Source organism: Onychomys torridus, chromosome 14, assembly GCF_903995425.1.
Source record: "Onychomys torridus chromosome 14, mOncTor1.1, whole genome shotgun sequence".
Lineage (NCBI taxonomy): Eukaryota > Metazoa > Chordata > Mammalia > Rodentia > Cricetidae > Onychomys > Onychomys torridus.
Window position 1 is genome coordinate 41,689,751 of NC_050456.1, and position 25,676 is coordinate 41,715,426.

Here is a 25,676-nt window from a genome sequence, read left to right on the forward strand (position 1 = left end):
ACAAGTGTTTACCAAACATCTGTTATCTGCTAGGAGTTATTCTAAACCCTGAGGAAACAGTGGTAACGCAAAGGAAGAAGTCCTTGCCCCTGACAGAGGAGTGCTTGGAAGCTCTGTTGACAGAGTGGGCACTTGTTCTGGTGGAATGGAGTGCAACCCAAGGGTCAGGGGCACAAAAACACATGGGCATTGGGGTGGCAACATGAGCCTATCACCCCCATATTCAGGAAGCCATGACAAGAGGATTGGGAATTCACAGGCTATGAAGTGTGTGTGTGTGTGTGTGTGTGTGTGTGTGTGTGTGTGTGAGTGAGAGAGAGAGAGAGAGAGAGAGAGAGAGAACACATATTGTGTAATTCCACTTATGTGAGGTACCTAGAATAGTTAAGATAATAAGATGCAAGATGGTGACGTTGTAAGGGAAGGGGAACAGCAGTATACAATGCAAAGAACATGCTCTGGCTCTGAGCTATGGCCCCACATAGTTCCGGCTCCTAAACTGTACATTGATTTGTTTTGGTTTTCTGAGATTAGTCTCAAACTTGTGGCAATCCCCTTGCCTCTGGTTCCAGAGTGCCTGAACTGCAGGTATGAACCACGTCCGCTTAAACAGCATACACTTTTTTTTTTAAAGATTTATTTATTTTATTTTACGTATGTGAGTGTTTTGCTTCCCAGTGTTTATATACATCATGTGGGTACCTGGTGCCTGAGGAGGTCAGAAGAGGACATCATAGCCCCTGGAACTGGAGTTAGGGAGAGTTGGGAGCCATTGTGTGGGTGCTGGGAATCAAACCCAGGTCCTCTGCAAGAATAGTAAGTATTCGTAACTGCTAAACCATCTCTCCAGCTGTCAATTGCATATTGTAAAAAGGTTACAGTAGTACATTTGTGTGTGTGTATGTGTCTCTTTCCTTTTTCTTTTATTTTTTCTTTCTTTCTTTCTTTCTTTTTTTTTTTCCGAGACAAAGTTTCTCTGTGTGTAGCCCTAGCTGTCCTGGAACTCACTCTGTCGACCAGGCTCATCTCAAACTCACAGAGATCCCCCTGCCTCCACCTCCTGAGTTCTGGGGTTAAAGGCGTGTGCCACCACACCCAGCTACACCAGTACATTTTATGTTATATTTATTTTACCAAAATTGAAAATAAAGAGGACTAGATGAACTTCCTCTTCAATGATGTATAATTACATATGTACACACAAACACATCTATTTGTTTATTCTTTGTGTGTGTGTGTGTGTGTGTGTGTGTGTGTGTGTGTGGTTGCATGTGCCAAAATGTGAAAGTAGAACATTTCTATAATTTTACAACATAACTTTAATTCTGAAACACTAGCTGGTTTGCTGTATTTAGAAATGTGTAGCAAGTAGCCGATGGTGGTGGCACACGCCTTTAATCCCAGCCCTTAGGAGACAGAGGCAAGCAGATCTCTGAGTTCAAGGCCAGCCTGGTCTACAGAGTGAGTTCCAAGATGGCCAGAACTGTCACACAGAGAAACCCTGTCTGGAAAAACACCCCACTGAAAAGAAATGTGCAACAAGTGTTTTCCTGTGGGCGGGTGGCTAGTTTCACACTTTCACAGAAAGCAATGAATTAAATCCTGAGAAAGGAGAACATTTTGTCTCATCTTCCTTTTCTTCAGAATCTGAAATAGTCATTAACAAGGTGTCTGGTGGTATATACAAAATGTAACTAATATACACAGTGGAATTAGCTAATCAAACAAGGAAGGCAAACTCAGGCAGTACTTGTTGACCAGCAGACCGGCCAAAGCAAACAGAGGTATTTTGTATTGTGAGTTAAAAGTTAATAAACAGACTTTGCCAGTTTAAGAAAGGCAGAGAAATATGGAAACAAGGGTTTGAGGAAGGAACTTCCTTTCAAAACCAAGCCAGCAGCTAGGGCTCGGATAAGATCCGTGTCCGTGCCTGGAAGAAACCAGCTAGTGAGGCCCTGGGTATTAGAAAACAGCATTTTAGCCAGGCGGTGGTGGCACACGTCTTTAATTCCAGCACTCGGGAGGCAGAGCCAGGCAGATCTCTGTGAGTTCGAGGCCAGCCTGGTCTACAGAGCGAGATCCAGGAAAGGCACAAAGCTACACAGAGAAACCCTGTCTCCAAAAACCAAAAAGAAAAAAAGAAAAAAAAACCAACAACAGTATTTTATCATCAGGCCAGTTTGGGGTCAACAAGCTCAATTCCAGGTTCTAACCAGTAGGTAAATGTGACTGATTTTCCCGGTCACTAGATGATCTGTGAGGAAGTAGTTCAGGAGTACCAGTCAGTCTCAGGGCCAGACGGAAAAAGAGAAGGGGCTGGGTTTTTTACTTCATAACACCTCCGCCATTATCAAAGTTAAAATTTGTTCACTGGAAAGTCCGGTGGACATTTTCTATGTGTGTGTGTGTATGTTGGTGGTGGTGTGTATGTTGTATGCACACCTGTGTGTGCAGGTGCTTGCCAGAGGAGAACTTTGGGTATTAATTAGTCCTTCTTTGCTCCCTTGAGAAAAGGTCTCTCATAGAACCTGGAGCTTGTTGGCATAAGCCAAGCTACTCCACGGCACTAGGTTTTCAGGCATTTCAGGGTGTGGCCACACCTGACTTTTTCAAATATATTTTTATTATGAACTGGGTGAGGTGGCACAGGTCTTTTAATCCCAGCACGTGAGAGGCAGAGGCAGGAGGATCTCTGAGTTTGAGGCTAGCCTGGTCTACAGAGTGAGTTCCAGGACAACTAGGGCTATACAGAGAAACTCTGTCTCCAAAAACAAACAAACAAACAAACAAAGCATGTGTATGCATTTTTATTATTATTTATCTATTTATGTGTATGTATCAAAGGAGATAAGATAGATGTCAGATCCCCTGGAGCTTGAGTTACAGGTAGTTGTGATCTGCCTGATGTAGATGGTAGGACTTGTACTCAGGTCCTAAGAACAATGTACACTCTTAACCGCTGAGCCATCTCTCCAGCTACGTTCCTCGGTACATGCTTGGTCAGCAAGTGCTCTAACCTGCTGAGCATCTTGCTAGCCTGACAGTCACTGTTTGATGGCTAAGCCACTGTCTCCTAGGCACCTTACATGCTATGTGCTTCTGTCCTACCTGTCCACTGGGTGCTGCTATCCTCTCTTAAAAACCTGCATCCTGGTCCATGGCTTTCTCCATCTTGGCCAACCACAGTATCTCTACCTTGTCTGTCCACTGTGACTGGGTCATGCTTGGGATGTGATCGAAAATGGGCATATGAGGATGCACAAAAACTTGGAAAGGTCCTGAGTTATGTGGTCAGCACCACAGAAAACAAATGAAGGAATGAATGAAGGAAGGAGCAGGTAAAATGGACAGATGAAAGCGTTGTACTGGGGTGGTTATAGAGAACACTCCCGGCCTTTTTAAACAATGGGGAACATCTCTCTCTCTGTCTCTCTCTGTCTCTCTCTCTCCCCCCACTTTCTTTCCTTGGGGAATGCTGCACTTCTGATTATTGAGCCAAGGACTTCCTGTGTACATGCATTCTACCACCCAGCTACATCCCAATCCAATTCTTTGTTTTTCTATGTAAAACTAGAATCTGTGGCTCTAGCAGCTTCTGGTAAGGAGAAGACAGATCTTTCACAGCAGACACTGACCCCCCAAATCAGGGATTTGGATATCAGAGGAGGGATAGAAGTAGACTCTGGTTCCCATCATTTCTAGCAACTGGCCCAGGAGTGTCTTCAGCCATATTAATTAAAAACAAAACAAAACAAACAAAAAACCCACAAAGGGCCAGGAGATGTAATTCTGTTGATAAAATGTTTGTCTTGAATGCATGAAGCCCTGGGTTCTGTCCTGGGTGTTGTAGTACGTGTGTGCACCCAGAAGTGCACCCCAGCACTCAGAAGATGGAGGCAGGAGGGTCATCCTTAACTAGTCTGGACTACATAAGGCCCTGTCCCAAAAAGTAATTTTAAAAATTGGAGGGCTAAGCTGGGCGGTGGTGGCGCACACCTTTAATCCCAGTTACTCAGGAAACAGCCAGTGGATCTCTATGAGTTCGAGGCTAGCCTGGGCTATGGAGTGAGTTCCAGGAAAGGCTCCAAAGCTACATAGAGGAACCCTGTCTTAAAACAAAACAAAACAAAACAAAAAACAAAACAAAACAAAACAAACTAAAAAAATTGGAGGGCTGGGGCCATGGTTCTGTGGATAATGTCCTTGTTATGCAAATGTAAAAACCAGAGTCCAGATGCCCAGCAGTCACAGGGACCCTCTGCAATTCCAGCAATCTGAAGGCTGAGGTAGGAGATCCCCAGAGCAAGTCTGTTTCCAGAACTGCCAAGTCAATGAGTGACCTCTGGCTTCAAATGATAGACCCAGCCTCAATGAATAATATGGGGACTGATGGAGAAAGACACCTAACATCAACATCTAGCCTCCACATCTGTAGGCAGACACACACACACACACACACACACACACACACACACACACACACACACTAAAATTTTTAAAAAGAAAATTAGAGAATACAAAAAATTTTTTTTTTGTTTTGTTTGTTTGTTTTTTGTTTTTATTCTGTTTTGATTTGTTTTGTTTAAGGTCTCACTATGTAGCCCTAGCTGGCCTCAAATTCACTTTGTTGGCCAGGCTGGCCTCTGCCTCCTGAGTATTGGGATGAAAAATCATGTACCACTATATCTGCCTTTTTTTTAAATAGGATTACAAGCATAGTGAGCCACACCTGGCTTTATTTTTGTCCCAAAATATTCCCTAATTTCCAACAAAAAAATTTTTTTGAGTAGTTCTAGGAATTGAAACTAAGGCTTCATACATGCCAGGGAAGTATGTTGTTAGGGCCCAGCAAGATGGCTGTGCTGGTAAGAACATTTGCCATGCAAGCCTGATGATTTGAGTTGGAGTTCCTGAATCACATGCTGGAAGGAGAGAAGGGACTCCTGCAAGTTTTACACACACACACACACACACACACACACACACACACTCCACATGTGTGCACATTCATGCACAGATAAAATGCAAAAAATATTTTTAAACTCTATTTTTGTAACCATGTAACTTGCAATCCCTATCCTTGCCGTTGGCATTGATTTGGATTGATTCTAGGGCCACACCCACGGTGGCAAACACTTTGCACATCTGGAACTCTGTGGGCTCAAAAAGAGAAATTAAAAGATCTGGTGAGACAGCTCTGAGTAAAAGCTCTTGTCGCACAAGCCTGTCCACCACAGTGAGAGGAGAGAAGTAACTCCTGAAGGCTATCTTCTGACCTGTGCACCAACGCCTGCACACACACACACACACACACACACACACACACACACACACAACTGTTTTGAAGGAGAGAGGGAGAAAGGGAGGGAGGGGATGGAGAAGGGGGTGAATCAAAGAACCCTTGTTTTCCTACAGTTATCTTACGCTTTAATTATCGTTAGTGACTTACCTTTTCAACACAGGAATCTTCTGGGATTTTGCTAGGCTCTGGGACGGGAGAAACTCCATTGTTGTTTTCAGAAGATCCACAAGCTGGATTTTGCTGCTTGATGCCCAGCAGGAAGGGGTGCACAGGGAAGGAAGAGGACAAAGAATGACATACTCCAGGCTCCCCCACTTACCCAGCCTCCAGTCTGCTGCCACCCTTACAAAGGGGATGGTCCGCTCTTGATTTAGTAACCAGCCACGAACACATGTTACTACAGCTTGATGCTTTGCCCTTCAAAAGTTTTCCAAAAGGCAGATTCCACCCAGGTGGAGTGTTGGGCTCATCACACCTTAAAATGCAAAGCACCAACACCAGATGGTCACTTATGGTATTTGGGGCAGCAGGGTAGTGACCAAGGGAAGACAGCCCTATACAGGGCCAGGTGGATACAGGGGAAGCAGGGACATGAGTTAAATACCAGACCTGTTTTGCCTAGCTGCATACCTTAAATATTTCATCTCATGGAGCTACACTCATAGCAATCATTTAAATTAATTATTTTATTTTAAATATATTTTTATTTTTGTATGTGTCTGTGTGTATGCTTGAGTGTATATATGTGTACCACATGCATGTAGAAGCCTGTGTTGGCCAGAAGAGGGCATCATATCCTTTGGAACTGGAGTTATAGACAGTTGTGAGCTGCCATGTGGGCGCTGGGAATTAAACCCAAGTCCTCTGGAAGAGCAGCCAGTGGTCTCAACCATTGAGCCATCTCTCCAGTCCCCACTCATTTTATTTTAAATCTGCTGTCCTTGGCCACTGTGCACTCCCACCCTGGTTTGACTGTCTACGAAATGTAAGGATTCTGCATACGCCCAGCTGGGGATGGGGGTGGGGGGCGGGGTGTCTCATCGGATGCCTTATTACATCATCAGCAGGCGACTGCATCCCAGCCTAAAAGCCAGACGTGCACCCCCACAGCAGGCGACTGCATCCCAGCCTAAAAGCCAGACGTGCACCCCCACAGCAGGCGACTGCATCCCAGCCTAAAAGCCAGACGTGCACCCCCACAGCAGGCGACTGCATCCCAGCCTAAAAGCCAGACGTGCACCCCCACGCGCTCTCTGGGTCTCTCTCTCTCTCTCTTTCTCTGCATCTCTCTCTCCGTCCCGTCACCTCTCCTCTCTAATAAAGCCCATTCTAACTCTGCTAACCATGACTCATGACTCTTCCGCTGCTGACCAAGTTGATCTAGCGCCAGCCACCAGCGCCGTATACCCTTTCACTAAAACCATTACGTATATACGTTATACATACCTTCAAACTGTAGAGACCTCAGTCTCGAAAGAGCTGATGTCTACTTAGCACAAAACAATGGAGCCAAGAGAGATGAGCTGATGTTTTCAAAGTCCTAGGGTGAGTTGGAACTCACATTTTAGCTGTTCGTTTACTTTACTCACAGATTCTGCGCGTGTCTGCTTGGTTCAGCTACGAGTACGGGTACATCCACAGGGAAAAAAAAAAAAATTTTTTTTGGAAAGTGTACCTACACCTAAGTATCAACAGCTCTTCTGTGCTATTTTGAGACATTGGCCTAAGATGGCCCAGTGAGTGCATTCTTTTTGGCTAACGCTGCTCGTGTCTGTCAGACTATAAGGCATCATCTGTCATCTGGAACCCAGCCTCAAACTTGGAAGTGAGTGAAAAAAAAAAAAAAAAAGGAAAACAATTACCATAAAAACCATCCACTAATGCTGAAGACTCAAAGAACCACTCAGACTCTATCCCTAAATGTATTGATTGGCTTTTGAGCTTTAAAGGGTGGTAAGGGCTGGGATGTGCCCCGCTGGTATTAGCACTTGCCTAGTATATGAAAAGTCCTTGGTACTGTCCCCAGCACTGGGGGTGGGGGGTGGGGTGAGGAGGATGGGCATAATATTGTAACCACATGGTTACCTAATCTATGTAAGGAAAATGACTTTAAAAGATGGTGGAAACAGAGGTACAGCATAATTCAGAATGTCCTTAATCTCCGAAGAGAAAAAGTAAATGAAAGGAAGACACAAATCTCTGTTTGATCTCAGAAAAGGCCCTTTGTCGTTCTACATGGGAGGGAGGGGGTGAGGCGATGCCTCCCAGCAGACGAGTGACCTTCAGCCATTCTTGAGACCGGGTATGTAAGGAATCTGGCGCTTTTAGGAAACACTTTCATGTGGACTTTGGGCATTGTATGCTCCCAATTTAAGGGATATTTCTTAGATAACAGCACGGAGGCTTTAAGTTGGGTTATGTCTCTAGTTCTGAATGCTCCATCTCCGTGGAGTTGTAATGTGGCCAAAGTGAGGAGCAGCTACCGGGACACCAGATAGACTGAGCAGCAGTAATTCAGCAGGGAAATGATAACCCAGAAAACAACAGGGGAAACTCTAGTAAGGGAGAAGAAATTACCTTGAGGGGCCATAAAAAGGCAGACCTGGAGACTGGGAGACTCCACAGAGCACTTTAGCATGCACAAGGCTATCCCTATCCCTAGCCCTGAAACATAGCTAAAAGGCTTTGGGAGAAGGTAGTTTCGTTGTTCACAGGTAGGGTTAGGGGATGAGGACATTCTGGGAGATGTCCACTGGGAATCGGAATCCACTAGGCTGGATTTCAGGACACAGAGTGGCTTTGGCTTGCCTCAGCAGAGTGCCTAGAGGTCATACCATTCTGGAGACCTTTGTGGGCAAACGGCCCTCCCGCTGTCCCAGGGCTCCTGACTGTTTCCTGTCAGACATCTCAGGACAACCCGGCATTAGCTTCCCAGTTCCTGCCTTTTGTCCTCCTTAGGTTCATTTTCCAGAGTAGTCACACTGACATTTTTAAAGTGCAAATCATTATATGACTCCTTGCTAAAAGCCACCAATGGCTTATCAGACTCAAATCCAAAGTATCTGGCACCGACCGAGAGCACGACCTTTGATGTGTGACCCTTGCATCTCTCTGAGTGGATCCACCACATGATGCCTAAAGTTAACCTTGAAATTGAGGCCTGATTCCCTCTCCGGAAGTTTAAACCTGCCGTCTGACCCTTGTGTTGGAGCATTCTTATTTTAGTTCTGAATCATATCATTCAAACATCACTGCTGAAAGGGGGCACTGCTCAGACCTTTCTTGGCCAATCTGCCTCCCACCCAACCACTCCCCACCTGCAGTTCCCTTTTTCTGTTACATCTATGGAGCCGACCTTTAAGCATGTGAATGTATCTTGTTTATATGCTACCAAGGTGTCCTGGGAGTGGGTGTACAAGGGCACATTTCCGAATCTATTATTTCTTATGGGAGATTGGAAAAGCAGGCTGGAACCAGGTAGCCAAAGGCTTCGAGTTTCTGTTGAATTTTATGAGATTTGCTATTTTCTGAGGAGCCACAAACATAGTTGAAACAGGGCAACCACCTTTCAAATGTTTTACAATGCTTGTTTGGTTAAAAAGTTATGAAATGTAATCACTTCACTTGGTGCTTAACTGGTTTAACTACTACACAGAGCACTGCCCAGTGAGATGAACGATAAGAATGTGTCTAGACATTCCACCCGACACTAACTGGATGGCTTTAACAAGATTAATAAAAGAATTACAATTAGTTCTCAGTCTGGTTTTTAAACATCTCCTGTGCTGTGTAGGAGAATAGCATCCACACTTTATGTAATTATAAAATTAGGACCAAACTAGATTAACGCTCAACCGTCTCCACTCAACAGAAACGCAGTTCTGGCTAAATGTATTTGTCAAACTGGGGTATAACCGCAGCTCGGCTAACAGCAGTGCCCTAGGGGTGAGCAACAGAGTTCCAATTTTAATCGAGTCAGTAATAGAAAGATCTTTGGCTCTTTCTGTGTAAACCTGGAGAGTACCTACTAGGTGCCATATTCTGAGTCCAGCTCTAGGGAGATAAAAATGAGTAAGGTATATTGCCTGTCTCTAAGGATAAACTCTATGGTTTAGCTCTGACTGTAGTCCAGCTAAGTGAGCTACATAATTCTGTACAAAGACCAACATGTTACCTCTTTTTTTTTTTTTTTTTTTTTGGTGGAGCTGAGGATTGAACCCAGGGCCTTGCGCTTGCTAGCCAAAAGCTCTACCACTGAGCTAAATCCCCAGCCCCATGTTACCTCTCTTAAACCACTCCAATTTGCCTTCTAAGTTTTTGCCAGCCGAAATATTTGTGTTTTCTCATTCTTTGCTTCTCTAGGTATACATAAATCAAAATCATTTCCCATTTCTTTTTCTTTTCTTTTTTTTTTTCCGAGACAGGGTTTCTCTGTAGCTTTGGAGGCTGTCCTGGAACTCGCTTTGTAGACCAGGCTGGCCTCGAACTCACAGAGATCCACCTGCCTCTGCCTCCCGAGTGCTGGGATTACAGGCGTGCGCCATCACTGTTCGGCATTTCCCATTTCTTGTCTACTGAAATGGGCTACTCACATTTTAAAAGAACAGTATTCCCCAAATAATTTTTTTCAACACAAAGTATGTATAAATATAAAGTTTATTCAGCATAGTGTTTAGAAAAATAAGTTCACATCATTTCAGAAAACAAATAAAACACTTAATTGTCCAGGCATAACCCCCCATTACAGTACAACATACATACTCTAGATCTCTTTGGTTGGGTAATTAAGCACAGAAATGTTCTGGGACATGCTGTGTGCCATCACCTAACAGTGCAGTAGAGGCTCTGTTCCCCACCCCACATTATACATTCTGTGTGGTTTCTCTTCATGTAAGGCACAGGAAAACCATACTGAGTATACAACCGGTTGCCTCTATACGTACAGTACATGCAACAAAATGGTACATTTTTTTTTTTTGAGAAACCCTGAAAGCCAAGAGTCACATGCTATATAATTTTGATTAATAAAATATATGGTGATAATATTTAATTAAATTGAAATGTATCAATTAGACATAAAATAACCATTAGGCTCTATCATCTAAGTTTTAGGAAGACTTTGAAACAGCCTTTGTAAAATATAATTATTTTCCCCACAAATTTCCTGAATTATTTTCATGAGATGACCTGTCAAAACATTTTAAAGAATGAAGGACTTGTGGTTATATACTAATGCACACATATTGAGAATGTAGCAAGATAGTCTGCTACACATGCCCAATAACCCAACTTTTTAACATGCTAGATAACAAGGGTACATACAGAGAGAGTTAAGGTCAGTGTGCAATTCAACTATGGATTTTTAAAAAGAAAAATCTATGGCTATAACATCTACCTGCCTTTCACAACACAAGAAAGGCACAAAAACACATATAAGTCAGTCTTTACTATAAATCTACATGAGATATTTATTCAGTACAACACACAGGTGCTTTTGCTTGATTGTGGGAAAAAATGCACCTCCTTTGAATGCTAGACCATCCTCTCTACTAGATGCAACTAAGAGCTGAATGCCAATTCTGGCTATAGAGTGCATAGATAGGCTGACACCAAAAAATCCCACAGCCAGCAGCAGTGGTTGATGTTCAAAGGGAGTTATTTACCCCTATTCTGATTCCTCTTCCTGAATCATTAGGGGGTAATTTGCAGCATCTTCAAGCAATTGTTTATGTAAAAAGGATATTCTGCCATATGGATTCCAAGGGCTCTGAGGCTGGCCCTTGGTATTGAAAAAAAAAAAAAAAATCTGTGCAAGGAGGTCATGGGGTTTATCTTATTCCATTCACATATACACAGGCTACACATATCAAATGGCCCTTATTTTACTGAAAGAATAGACAAGAACAGTAAGTTCTTATAATGTGCGCTGATTCTTACCTGGTGGGTTGTATAGCTACCTGGAGTAATTGTAAGGTTAGAAGCACATCGCATTGGAATATGAATACATTTCCCAGGTAAGTATTTAGTTTTGTGCTCTCTTTTCTTTTTCATAGGGAGAAAAAGAGGAAGAACTCGGAATAAAAGAGATACTTTCGTCAGATATATGAAAGTTTTCCACCACACACACACACACACACACACACACACACACACACACACACACACCACACCCACCCCTCATATAACTTTTTGACTTTCCCACTTCCCTTACCAGACAGGTATTCTAAAATAACTAACTCTTGATATCTGCAGCAGTCTAGTGGAAAATATCATTTTTATGTAAACTATACTACAACACTATGGAACTAATCACATTAACATGGTTAGCACACATCCGGGAGAGAGACGGGGACAATCACACTGTGGCAGTAGTGGCAGAGTGGAAGACCAAGGACCACACTAAGACAACTGCCTTCGTTTACACAAAACAAAAACTCCAAAACAAACAACCTCTGGCCCAAATCACACACTTCAGCAATTGAGGGATATTCACCAATTTCACAAAAATGGGATGTAAGCTTTTTTTTTAAATCAAAATGATGGCAAGGAATTCTTCATAGGGCCCTTCATCTAGACTGAAAGTTCCCTTTGTAATAACAGCAAATGCTAAACACTTGGTGACCCTTCCTGGAGGGGCTCAGATGAGGAGCGTGCCAGCAATCAAGTAGTTCTTTCTCTCATCTAAAAGAAAATAGGGTGTGGTTCTATCTTTATGCTTAACACCGAAAGTCACCTTTGAAAAGATCACTTTCTTAAATCTGAGATGCTCGGTACTAACGACATGAAGGCATTTGAATTGTTACATCTTGGGTTCAGAGTCCTGCTAAAACTTTTAAACACAGCCAACAGCATCATACAAGAGACCATCCTGCAGAAAAACAAAGGATTTGCTTCGTAATATAGACATGATAACATAGGACAGGCAACAGTCATGTGTCACAGTGTACCAACCAATTCAAAACATGGAGAAGGAAACTTCAACGAGACGGAGTTTTGTTTAATGCAAATTTAAGTATGCTTTGTTTACTTTAAAAATGGATGTTTTCATAACCTGCAGAATAGATGTTCCATGGTCTTCCATATTTTTTTTTAAACTTTCATTGTAATGGAAAGCATCAAAGCTAACTGTTTACCATTCGCATGACAAGCATTACACATGCCATTCAGTGAAACTGAAGTCCTCTGCAGACAAAGGGGTTCTGCAGTAAATTCAACCCTGTTGGACAGTATGAAAGAGCCATCGACACTTTCGTTGACACTTCTGTACCTTACTGCTAATAAAAAGGCCACAAGGTAAAAAGGCACATAGGATTCTATATAAAACATATTTAAATGAATCAAAGTTTCTAAAGAAAGAAGGATATGACAAGAAGTACCAGAAATTCCAGTATTAGGGGTTAAAAGTTCCTGTTTCAGTGTTAACATTGACCTTGAGAGCCTCTTGATAAAAATCACAAAAAAATAAAAAATAAAACTCGCTTGAAAACAAAGATGTTCTATTCCTGCTCAAACAATAAATATAAATTAAACAGTAAGAAAACATTTTTCTTTTCAGTTCATAGTGCCTGAAGACTAAGAGAGAGACTTACATGGTATAAATAAAAATTCACCGTACATTCTCAAATCCTACTTATAGAACTGGCATATTTACATCCATACCCAGGCTGCGCCAGAGTGGAGTGGAATTCCAAACTCTCTCTGCCACATTTAACTATTAGCAATCACATTTGGAAACTCGTAGAGACTTAAAACCAAGTCTTTCCCCCAAATGCTGAAAACGACGAACGTGTGTATGGACACACAAACACACACATATACAAGCTACTTAATTCGAAAAATATACACTTATAATAATCTGGAGTACCATTGTTTCTTAACCACCTCAATGCCCATAGAGTAAAAGTAAAAAAAAAAAAAAAAAAAAAAAAAAAAAAAACCGCATTGCTTCTAAGAGCCTGTAGTTATTATTTAATTTTCTAAGTTAGGTGTATACAGTTTAAATTTAAAACACTATGACGTTCCATTTCGACCTTAGAATTATATTGCTGACTACATGATATATGATGGTTGGATACACTTCGCTTGTTGCCTGTCGCCGTATCTTTAAAAGCGGACACGATGTGAACAGAAAGGCTTCAGCAATGCAGATCCACTCCCGTATGTTTAACTATGATCTTCATGCAGATCAATCCAGATTACTTTTGCTCTCACAAACTGAGTGCTTTCCTCTAAATGAGTAAAGGCTCTTCATCCTCAGGGCTTCACAGAGAAAAAAAAGTTGCTGCTGATGGAGGAGAAAAGGGGTATACCGTGCGTAGTGAATCAGGCTTATAAGTCTTGCATGTCTTCATCCAACTGGACAGTCTGGAGCTTGGCCAGCTCTTTTTTATCTGTTCCCAGTTCTTCGCAGACAGTTTCAACCATCCCATCCAGGACGTACTTGGGTTTGGAGTCCAACATCATTAAGTTGTCTGTTGCTTTGTTCTCAGAATTTTGTAGGAAATTCTCTTTTAGGTTGGCCACTGACTGCAGAACCAAGCGGTGCTCTCTGGCAAAATCTTGGTGAACTGCTGGTGAGGCATGACCCACCTGCTCTTCAGCTGTAGGAACAATCTCCCCCAGGGCAGCCTGAGTCATAGGGACTGACAGAAGGTCTTGACCAGTAATAAGGGAACAGTTCTGAAGGGTTGCATAGTTGGTATTGCTGACAGATGTCACAGTGGATTTACTGGCCACAGGTGCAGACATTGGCTGACTCTCAGCAATGTCAGGGTTTAGCTCTGTGGGATTTAGTAGTGTAGGGGGAGACAGGGAAAAACTGTGAGCTGGGGACACATTAACTAGCGAAGAAGCCAGGGGATGGAGGCCACTCCCAGAGACATCTTCAGGAGATAGGCTTGCATTTACTTGTGCCTTGTGATTGACAGGCATCAACTGAGAAAAAACCAGGCCTCTTTCCAAGTTTTCCTGTTTCACAGCTCCTACAGTCTGGCCTGAATTAGGAACAGTGTATACCACTGCACTGGGAGCAAGAGGGCTCAGGAAAAGTTTACCATGCTGGACTGTGGTGGACTCACTTGTAAACGTACCTCCATCTGAAGTGCTTGAGTTTACTGAAATATTACCTAGGGGAAAAAAAAGGACCAATTGGCATTAATGCAAATGATACAGAAAAACAAACAAACAAACAAACAAACAAACAAACCAGTTACTTCTGTAACACACATGTTTCCTCAGGTATAGTATCAATGGAGAGTCACGTGTCACTGAGTCCAGTTTGGACACTGTAAGCTGCAGAGTCCCAGGCTCAGAATTCAGTCAGACTAACATACTCTCTCTATGTATATTTTATTTCTTCTGCAGTGCTGTGGATGGAACTCGGAGCCGTCTACACACTGGGCAAAAGTTCTACCAGATGATCTCTGTGTTAACTCCCCATGCAACTGTCATAACCAAGTGAAAGAGCACGTACGTGTAGGACCTGGGGAGTGAGGGTGCCTGCACGGAGCAGGCTTTGGGTTCAATCCTCAGCATCATCAAAAATTAAAACAAGAATAAAAGCCAGCCAATCAATGCAAACAAGTATGTGGGAGCTGGGGACAAGGTTGAGGCAGGAAGACTGAATTTGAGCCCAGCCTGGGCTCAAAGGAAAAGAAAAGATAAAAAAAAAAAAAAAAAAAAAAAAGGAGGAGGAGGAGGAGGAGGAGGAGGAGGAGGAGAAATTCTTGTCCAAGTCCTGATATTTGTCAAGTTTCTGACTTTTTTACCACAGACTTACCACCTCTTAACTAGTTGGTAGTGATCACTAACACTGCCAGTTAGAAAGAGAGAACACAGATACAAGGTAAAATATTTTTGCTAGGCCTGCCCCGTTACTGACGTAAGATATTAAATGAAAATGTGGGAAATACCACATAAAATGAGTTTCTCTGGAACTTTCAAGTTAACCACATCAACCTGTCCAGACAAGTCACAGAGTTTCACCAAACCACCAATGAAGCAGTCTCCAGTCAACACAGCCCTCAAGGGGTTTACACACACACACACACACACACACTCACACACACACACACACACACACCATTTTGTTGTGCTGGTCTTCAGTGTTGTAGTGATGGGAAGAATGAATGGTAACACTGAAGCTCTATTTTTAACACACCGAACACAAGGAGTAGAATTAACGCCTCGTTCAGCTCGTTCAAAGGCCTGCGTCTGTCTTTCCAGGCTCTCACTATCTCTCGGTGGAGACTGGAAGATGCAGACCCAAGTCTCCATCCAATAACCCCACCCCAACCCCGCCCGAGTCTTTACAAAGTGAATTGAGGGTAATTAGATGACCCAGGTCCCCAAATATTACCAACAAGGGAAAGGCGGCTTTGAGGAGAGTCCTGGGGAAGAAGTAGGATGGGTTACTTATCTACCCTGCACTTGAATTAGAGGTGAATCAGCTCCTTTATGAGTGCAGAAAAAAAAGGCTAATATTAAAGTAAGTAATTCACTCAACATTGCCTTTTTGAATTATTAGAGTAGCTGTAATTATAGTACCACCTATGTTAATGAGTGCCATAATGCCTTTTATATGTCTTCCAACATTTTAAGTGCCTTATGTAAGCAAAAGAGTGTCTTTACATGAAAAAAAAAAGAGAAAACACTAGATTTGAACTCCTGTAAAAAAGGTGGAGCCGGGCGGTGGTGGCACTTGTCTTTAATCCCAGCACTCAGGAGGTAGAGGCAGGTGATCTCTGTGAGTTCGAGGCCAGCCTGGTCTACAGAGCTAGGGTTGTTACACAGACAAACCCTGTCTTGAAAAAACTTTTTTAAAAAAAGTTAACTACTAGTATGTAAATATTCATCACAGAAAGACTGTTAAGAAAAAACACTTCTGTGTATGTTTGGGCTGTTCTCTAACATAAATGTGTTTTTCAGGCCATACAAACGGAACAGACTGTTTCTATTTTAAACCTTTTGGCTTCAAGTATGTTTAAAAAGTCTTGTAGGCTTCAAAATTGTAAAGGGGAAAAAGCCACAGTCAATGTTTACTTTGCTTTGTGTGTGTCTGTGAAACTGTTTACTAGCAGAGGTGTGTACAAAATGGTTACTTCTTTGATAGAGTCATAAATAACACCATATGCAACATTTCCCCAATAGCTATTAAACACAGTAGATCAACACTCTGTACATGTAAAAAAACTTTAACGAATATAAATGAAGGGAAAAACAGATATATTCCAAAGGATAATTTTGACTTTTTTTTTTTTTTTTCAGTATTAGGGATTGAATCCAACGCCTCACACATAAAACATGATTTTGTTGTTGTTTTGAGATAGGGTCTGCCTAGGTAGTCCTGGCTGTCCTGGAACTCACAAAGTAGACCAAGTTGACCACAAACACACAGAGATCTGCCTGCCTCTGCCTCCCAAGTGATAGGCTTAAGGAAGACATGTACCAGCATGCCTGGCTAAAACATGATCTTAAAGTGTAGTTGCAGCTGAGTTACGAATTAAACAATGATTTAAAATCAGTTAATGAAAAAAAAAAAACTGAACTTAAAAATCCCAGGTACAAAGTATAATTTTACAATGATGCTAAGAGGGGAAAAACCCTCTTTTATTCTAAAATGAATAAAGATGAGGCTGGAGAGATGGCTGAGAGGTTAAGAGCATCAACTACTTTTCCAGAGGTCCTCAGTTCAATTCCCAGCAACCACATAGTGGCTCACAACCACCTGTAATGAGATCTGGCGCCCTCTTCTATATACATAATAAATAAATAAATCTTTTTTAAAAAAGTAAAATGAATAAAGATATAGATAGTCTGTTTTTCCATGTAATCATAACTTTTTCAGCTACCTAGGAAGACAGGACTACGTTTCAGGACATTTTAAAGAATGTTTAGTGTAAGTTTGATTTGATTTGGTCTGGTATTTTTTTGGAGATAGTCTCTTACTATGGAACCTGGTTTGGCTTGAAACTCACTATGTAGCTTGGGTAGGCCTTGAACTCCCCAATCTCAGCTTCAGTCTCCCAAGTGTTGGGATCATAAGCATTTACCACTATATCCTATCTTAGCATTTTTTTTTTTTTTTACAATAAAGTTCAAATTCCCAAAATGCTTTCACCACTACTACAAAGAAATGTTGCCTAGGGGAGCCATCTGGTTAAAAATCTGTTGGCCCAGGGAGTCAAGGGTTGACAGCCCTGTCATTTGGTCTTGGCTATTGTAACTGGCAATGTTATTCATATTTCTAGTAAATATCTCATTTACAAACTAGCAATGGCCGGGTATTGCTGGTTGATGGTGCACACCTTTAATCCCAGCACTCGGAGGCAAAGGCAGGAAGATTTCTGAGTTTGAGGCCAGCCTGGTCTACAGAGTGAGTTCCAGGACAGCCAAGGCTACACAGAGAAACCCTGTCTTGAAAAACTAAGACACAAAAGAGTAGAAAACAATACTTCTCCCCCGCAAAAAAAAACCCTAGCTATTACTTATGAAGTACTTTTCTATGATAGCACTTTTCTTGATTACAGATGAAAAGCATTCTTGTATTTCTCCTGCCAACATGTATGTTCATACTTCTTGGGCAACTTTGCTTTCTAAAATGTTACAAACTGCTTGGAAATTTTCATAAAGAAGGAAAATGGGTTAGAGTTGTAAATTATTGTAAAATTAAGCACTTTGGCTTTCTCTAGGGCATTTGTTTCTTGTCTCTAAGTTGGATAGTGACTTGAGTTAACTCTTTATATAACCTAGAGCAATGGACATCTGAAGAGGGTGTTACAAGACCATGGTGGCTTACTTTAAGGAAGACAAATATGTGGAATGAAATGCACTACCATTTTTTCATTAATGCCTCCAATAAGTTGAAGGAGACTATAGGAATAGAAGTTGTATAAAATTGACTATGCTTCAGAAGGTTAAGCTTTGGTAAAAATCTGGACTTTCAGATTTGCTTATAGGAAGGCAAACATGATCACCATTTCCCACTCCTGAGAGCTAGAAACCATGTAACTTTCAATGCCCAAATCTATCTGTTCCTGTTTCTAGATGGAGAAAAATGACGAGTGATCTAGATTTTAGTCATGTTCCTGAAGAATTAACGGGCCAGCCTCAGGCTTGTTTCCTTTTTCTAACAGACATGGTTTGTAAAGCCACAAATACACAATGACACAGTTGTTTTCATAAATATAAACCCACATAGCTGAGAAATGAATGTACATCTAGAGCAATACAAAAATCACATATTCTTCTAAATTTCTTTTAGGTCTTAGTATTAGTTATAGGAAGAACACAATGCAAGCAAGAATAGATTCTGTCTTTTAGTTTATTCTTTTAAAACATTTTCTGGTCAAATAAATAACTGCTCGACTAATTTCATGTTCCTAGCAATTTTATTAATTTTTAATTTTAAAATGCCAAGTACCGGGTTATTTCATCAGCACTGATTGACTTATCATATTCCTATAATTGTAGAGTTGGCAAGATCTGCCAATAAACTGTTCTTTTCCATTCTGTTTGGGGAAATTAAACTCCATGCTCAGGATGTAAGAAAATCAGGAAAGCTGAATAGTATTTCAGGCACTAGGAATCACATCAAGGCTATTCTGTAGCTGTGTAAACCAATGAAGTATCTGAAAAAATAACATCCATCTATACCTTTCTCTAAACTCGTCATTTATAGCAGCTGACCAACCCACGCCCTGGTGCATTATGGTACCAAATGAAGCTTTTACCTTGTGAGGCTGCTACCGAGACAGGAGGCAGCTGCAGTGGAGAGAATCCAAGGCCTCCATTAAGGAACTGGCCATTTGCTCCGGAATTAGGGATCTGGACAATGCCATACTGGTTAATCTGCACTGGTGTAGTAAAAGTCACCACAGAGTCCCCATCCTGGGAGGCAGCTGTCTGGACGCCTTCCCTCTTCACTTCAGTGCAGGGTATCAGCCCTGGGAACGACACAGGGGCACTAGGGCTGTAGGAGGTGGTGGCCGCTGAGTTCACAGCAGAACTCTGGAGGACTTTGAATTCTTTCACATCCTGGGAGGCAGACCCCAAGATGTCCGTCATGGCTATGCCGTTGCTCGCAATGTTCGAGGACATTTTTGGTGGGTTCAGCGGCACCGTCTGTGTATTTCCCACATTCAGTCCATTCAGGATAACGCCATTGTGTCCCTGAATAAAAGAATTACCATTAAGGAAGACAGGTGAAGTACTTGCAGGTACCAAGCTTCCATTCAACAAAACTCCAGAAGAGCTCAACGATATCTTAGCATTCCCAATTTGTTGCATATATACTGGCTCCAGGTGGCTAGAAAGGCTGAGGTTGGTGACGGCATCAGATGCACCCGGAAGTGGGTGAGGAGACAGATCCTCATGTCCCTTGCTGGACTCATCTTCAGTGCTGGGGTTACCATCTGATTCGCTGTTCGGGGAGAGAAGACGTTTGGAAGGTCAAGGGGATGACAATCTGTGTAGTTTGTAAAACATCCTTCAGAACCATTAAAGGCGGCATTTACGCAAAGCACAACAGCTCTCTGATGACCCTGTTGAAACTATAGAGGTTTTAAACAAATCCTGCCCAGCCAGACAGTGAGAAGATGTGTTCAGATCCTAATAATTTTTTTAATAGTAAATTCAGAGAGAGGCCAGAGGGTTGGAGAATGTAAAACGCAACTGGAATAACTTATAGGATTCATTCTTATAGGATCCCTGTGCTACTCCAACTGTTAAAGGGACCACTACCTCTGCCATAGAAACAACTCATGAAATGTGTTTTTCCCTGTTTCGGAGAGCTGTTCCCTTCCTAACGCCATTTCAGGTTAGTGTGATTTGGAAGGTAGATGGAATTGCCGGAGGAGCAGGAGGTGTCAGAGGTGTTCAGTTTTCTTTTCCAGTTAGTTAACAAGAAACCATTTTCTCACCTACTCCCAAAGTTCTACTCCACCAGACTGACAATCTCATTCAATAAAGTGGTTGCCCTTGTGGGAAAGACACTTGCCCCCCAAGATATGCAGTTGCCTTTGAATCCAAAGGAAGCCATAGGGGCCTATTTAACATACACGGTCCAGTGCCCTGGTGAGGTGGGAGGGAAGACGTGAGCATCACTCAGTGGTCTTGTAACTATCAGGCTCCGTCCCATCTCTTCAAGTCCTTTTATTCCAGGATCCCCGACTTAAAGGAAATACCAAGTTCAGGTCAGGGGGGAAGGGTGGGAGTTTTCCCCATTTGGTTTGAGTCTGGGCGGGGCAGGACAGAAGCAGCTTGGAAGCGTGGTGGGACTTGGTCCAGCGGAGGATCCAACATCCCAGCGAGATCGGTTCCCTTTCAAGCTGAGGGGAGGGGATTACCCGGGCTTTGGGCTTTGGGGCCAGGAGCGCAGAAAGCGCTTTGATTTATGAGCTGAGGCTGAGCAGCCGTCGCCATTGGTGAGGGTGACTCACCAGGGGTGCGGGTGGGAGGTAGATCCGGAGAGGGGCCTATACCAGGCAATTGGGCCTGGGGGTTGAGGGTGTGGAGTTAATGGGGAGGAGGGTAAAGTCAGCAGAACATGGCTCAGGATGTGTGTGTGTGTGTGTGTGTGTGTGTGTGTGTGTGTGTGTGTGTGTGTGTATCCTGGGAACTGGGCCGGTTCCGTAGCAAAGTCTGCAGGACAGCTGGCTTGCCTGGGGCATGGGCTTCATACCCAGTGCCCTGGCCTAGCAGATTCCTTCCCGGCGTCTGCAGAACTTTCCAGGGTAGATAGCGTCGCCTAACCAGTGCTCCTTCTCTGGGTCGCCCCTCAAGACCGAGGAAGGGTGCCGGGCATGTTTTGTTTATGGTTACCGAGAGCCAGAGCCAGGGCTGCACAGTGAGCCTCTCTTCTGCCTGGGGCCAGCTGTGGGCCTCGGGACTCCACCCGGGCGCAGGGGCAAAGCAGCGAGGGCGGGCTGCTGCCGGTTCTGGAATGCGCAGGGTGATCACCTTCACCTGGCCCAGGCGGGCTGGCTCCCCGGACCGCCGGTTCCTTCCCGGGGCAGAACATTTGCATTGCATTTGGATTCTTTTCTCTCCAATCCCCTCAGGGCAGGAGACACCATCCTTAAACCTTTTTCTCACTTTACCTGTCCACCGGTACACACACGCACAGAGACACATAAATACGCATATACACCCAAGCGGCTGGCTTGAGAGGACACACAAAAGGTGTGGGAAAAAAGTGCATTTTCTACTAAAGAAGGGAAAAGCACTGACAATGAAGTTAAAACCGGATAGAGTGGGGGCAGAAGGACGGAGTGGATCGTTTCCCCACTTCTTTCCGGCTGTCCACCTTATGCCAGCTTGTCGCCTGTCCCCAACTGCCCCACCAGGAGGGAACCATGCTGTGTTAGGGGGCCCAAGAAACTGCCCTTCAGCCCTGCCACCTCTGAAGCACTGTAACCCGATCCGAACTTGTTCAGAATCAGGTTTCAAAACACCGCAGAGACGAGCTGCACCCGCACCCCACGCTGCCCCAGCCGCGAGGAGAACCGCGGCGGGCAGGGTGAATGATTAACTCTGTCATATTCAAGCCTCGACGTCCCCAGACCCCATCTGGGTCACTAGTCTCCACTAACGCTCCTTTTCCTTCCAGGGCGGCTCTGGTGACCTCTAGGGCAGGCTAGGGGCTCGGTCGAATCCTGGGCATCCTGGAGCATGTGCGCACACCAGGCTCCGAGTGACCCCGAGGAGCCAGAGACACCCCCCCCCCCCGCGCGCCCCCGGCCGGCTCCGGCAGCCCCTGCGGGGACGGGAGCCGCAGTGAGAGCAGCCTCGCCGGCGTGCACACACGCTCCCTACGAGAACCAAGGAGAGAGTGGCAACTTCAAAGGCAGCAGGATGGGGGTGGGAAGCCGGGCAGCAGTGACCAGCCGAGGTGGGGGCGGGGACTGAGACCTAGGCGGGCGACCAGAAACTTCTGGGGGCAGGAGGGGGAGGGGGAGGAGGGAGGATCCCCCCCCCAGCTCGTTGCCACCGTCGTCATCACCCCCCCCTCTCCCCAACCTCCCGGTAGGGAAGCGAGGTGGGGGGCGGGGAGAGGTGGGCAGCCAGACCGGGCTGGTGGGGAAGGTAAGCGCCATGTTTGCGAGCGCTTGGAGGAAAAGAAAGCTGGGAGAGGGGTGGGGGTGCGGGGGGGAGGGAAGGGGGAGGAGGAGGAGGAAAGTTGGCGCTCACCTTTTGGACTGGGTCTCGGAGGGGTTCCGGTCGCGCTGCCGCCGGTTCTTGAACCAGTTGCTGACCTGGGTGAGGGAGAGGCCGGTGATCTTGGCTAGGTGCCGCTTCTCGGCGGGCGAGGGGTAGCGATTCTGCTTGTAGAGCTCCTTGAGCGCGTTGCGCGACTTCTCCTTGAAACAATACACGGTCTCCTCGCCGTCCCAGATGGTGCGGGGCAAGGGGAATTTCCTGCGCAGCCGGTACTTGTCCACGGCGCCCAGCGGCCGGCCGCGCGCTCGCTCGGCCTCGGTGTAGCGCGCCTTGTACCAGAGCTGCTGCAGCAGCGGATGGTTGGCCGACTCGAAGCTGTGGCTCTCGAGGATGCTGTACAACTCCGGGTAGATGCCCTGGTGGAAGGCCACGAGCGCTCGCGCCTTCAGCAGGCTCTCGTTGCCACGTAGCAGGTCGCTCTGGGGCAGGGACCACAGGAACCGGGCCAGGCGGTCCAGGTTGCCCCCCTGCTGCAACGCCTCGCACACGCAGGCGACATGGTCCGGCGAGAAGGCCAGAGGGGGCTGCGCGGCGGCTGTGTGCTGGTGCCTGCCCAGAAGTTCCGAGTGGAGTTGTACCTGATCTGCCGCTCCCGCCGCCGCTGCCCCTTCCTCCCGGCTTACCCTGGAGGCAGCCGCGGCGTCCCCCGGCTCCAGAGGGAAAGGGGCTGGAGCCGGGGGGCTCAGCCCAGCCGCCGCGCCCCCCGCCACTTCTCGGTGCGCCTCCTGTCCTTCCGAGGCGCTTTCCATCCCATTCTCCTGCTTGATGTCCGCCGCACTTGCAATCTGCCCGGTGGGGGAGGAAGAGGACATTTTTTTGTTGTTTATTTTCCTCCCTCCCTCACTCCCTCGCACTCTTTTCCTCTTTCTTTCCCCCTCTCTTACTCCTCCTTCTTCGTCTCCCTCCCCCCCCCCCCCTCCGGAAAGCCCACTCCCTCCCTCCCGGTTTCGGCTGGATCTGGCCGATCAGGTTTCCCCCAGGCCACGCAGTCACCATTAAGATAGCTGCTAGAGCAAAGTAGTGTAAACGGATAGCTGCTTTCTGCCGTTTCCCCAACGTGACTCCTCCGGTTGCTGCATACTATATGGCACTGGCCGCCGGGCCGGCTCGGCCGCGTCACCCCATTGGCTATTTCGCATTCAGAGGGAGGAGGAGACACTGTTTCTATCCCTGTCGATCACCCGCCTCCCACTCCACCCCTTGCCTTTCCTTCTCTCCCTGACCCCCAGGCACCTATACCTGCCCGGAAAACACCGACATTCTTTTCTGGCCCTGCTTTTGAATGGGCAGTTACCTAGTGTAAACTGGACAGCTCTTTCAAAGAAGGGCCCCGTGATTCCCAAAGGAATATTAATCGTGTGCCCTTAAGGTCTGGACGGCTAAAATTTTAACAAAGAGACCACCCTCAGTATGTAGATGACAAAACTTCAGAGACTAATTCCCAAGTTTCCCAGCACCTCACTCCTCTCCTCCCCCACTTTGAGATGTCTGTATTAAGGATGTGTATTCACAAGGGTCAAGAACACTACTAAGGACTGTTCTGAGAGAGAGAGAAGCATTGGTAGTAATGGGAATTCCGGAGGGGGAGAACTGATCGAAAACAGTGTGTGCAGCCCACTGAGAAGATAAAAGTAAGAAACATTAAAAGGGGAAAAAAAAAGTCACCCAAAGGCCTGGAAACCCTAACTGAGATGAACCTGATACAAATAAGCATATAGAAAATGAAACTGGATGTTTATCCTGGTGAAGTGATTTTGAGGGAGAGAACTAAATCTTAGGTTATAATGGCCTTCAAACACCAGTCTACCTACCGCTCCAAATATGTGCACCACACTGGGTCCTCCTTTCCCCAGTGTGGTGCGAGCTGGGATGGATAGTTTCTCTTTGAAGGTGATAGGTCTGGGAAGAACACCATCTCTGTGTGCATGCATCTTGGAGGTCAGTACAGGATCAAGCAGCCCTTGCCAAACACAAATGGAAGACTGGTCTCAGGGTTTGAGGTTGGAGTCATAACTCAGACAGGGATGAGCCTGTCGCTGTCTCTGTGGCCACTGTGCATCAGTTGGATTTGTCTATGGCTGCTCTTTCTCAAAAATCTACCAGTTAAATGCCTTCCCCCTAACCTCTAGTTCAGGGTGGCCTTGTATCGTTTCTGCTTCCCAGTTGGTCATAACTGCCTATTTCAGCATATTACAAAGCAGCTGTTTGGGTCACCTGCTGTCACATCAATTTGGTGAGGTTTTCTTTTTTCTTTTTTTGCTACCAGGCTGCATTTTATTGTTGGTCAGCCAAGATATTTGATACAGAACCTAATTTTTCTATTAAAAATATTTATTTATTTATGTGTGTGTGTGTGTGTGTGTGTGTGTGTGCACATGCACATGCCAGCCATCACATGACACACACGTGGAGGTCAGAGGACAACTTTTGGGAGTCGGTTCTCTGATTTTCTTCGTCCACCATATGGATTGTGGGGATTGAACTCCAGTGGTCAGGGATTGGCAAGTGCCTTTACCAGTTCAGCCATCTCACCAGCCTTCACTCTTTCTTCCTCTTTTTCTTTCTTTCAAAAATACTGTTCTAATGTGACAGAACCAGAAGTGACATCTTTGGTAGATAGCCATGACGTTCAGGACAATATCTGAGTTTCAAACTTCCTTGCTTTTTTTTTTTTTTCTTTCTTGTACTTAAATATACTTTTATTTTGAGATAATTTTGACTTACTGAGAAGTCACAAAAATTGTAAAGAGCTCATTCCTACTTACCCTTCATATACTTGCCCTTAATACTGATACCTTATAGGAATACATTTGTATGAGCAAATTAACATTTGCCTTTTATGTACCGTTATTAATTAATTCTAGATTTTATTATTTGGAGTTCATTTCTTTTTCTGCTACTTTCTGTTTTGCAGCCCCAGCTATGTGGCTATATTGCATTTGGTTCTTTGATTTTTTTTTTAAAAGGATATTTATCAGAGCAAAGTAGACACGAAGCCGTGTGGTTTCATGGAAATGATACATATTTAAGGTTCATCTAGCTAGACTTGGGTTTAGTCCTGGCTCTGCCATTTACTTGAGTATAAAAAAGTAAAGAAGGTTATGGTAATGATTTAAAAGTTGTTCCAAAAATAACTTGATATATAATTAATCTTCTG

General features: G+C 44.6%; 1 protein-coding gene across 2 annotated transcripts; it reads right to left on the bottom strand.

The window, feature by feature from the left end:
• Positions 1-13,262: 13,262 nt before the first annotated feature.
• On the bottom strand, positions 13,263-23,570 carry Six4 (SIX homeobox 4). Of its 2 annotated transcripts, XM_036206411.1 has the most exons (4): positions 23,513-23,570; positions 22,490-23,304; positions 19,033-19,721; positions 13,263-14,427 (listed from the first exon to the last, which is right to left on the bottom strand). In XM_036206411.1, the coding sequence occupies exons 1-4, from the start codon at positions 23,513-23,515 to the stop codon at positions 13,631-13,633; spliced, it is 2,304 nt and encodes a 767-aa protein (XP_036062304.1). In that variant the 5' UTR covers positions 23,516-23,570; the 3' UTR covers positions 13,263-13,630. The 2 variants fall into 2 exon arrangements, with proteins under 2 accessions (XP_036062304.1, XP_036062303.1); XM_036206410.1 differs by lacking the exon at positions 23,513-23,570 and having other exon boundaries at positions 22,490-23,331.
• Positions 23,571-25,676: the final 2,106 nt, after the last annotated feature.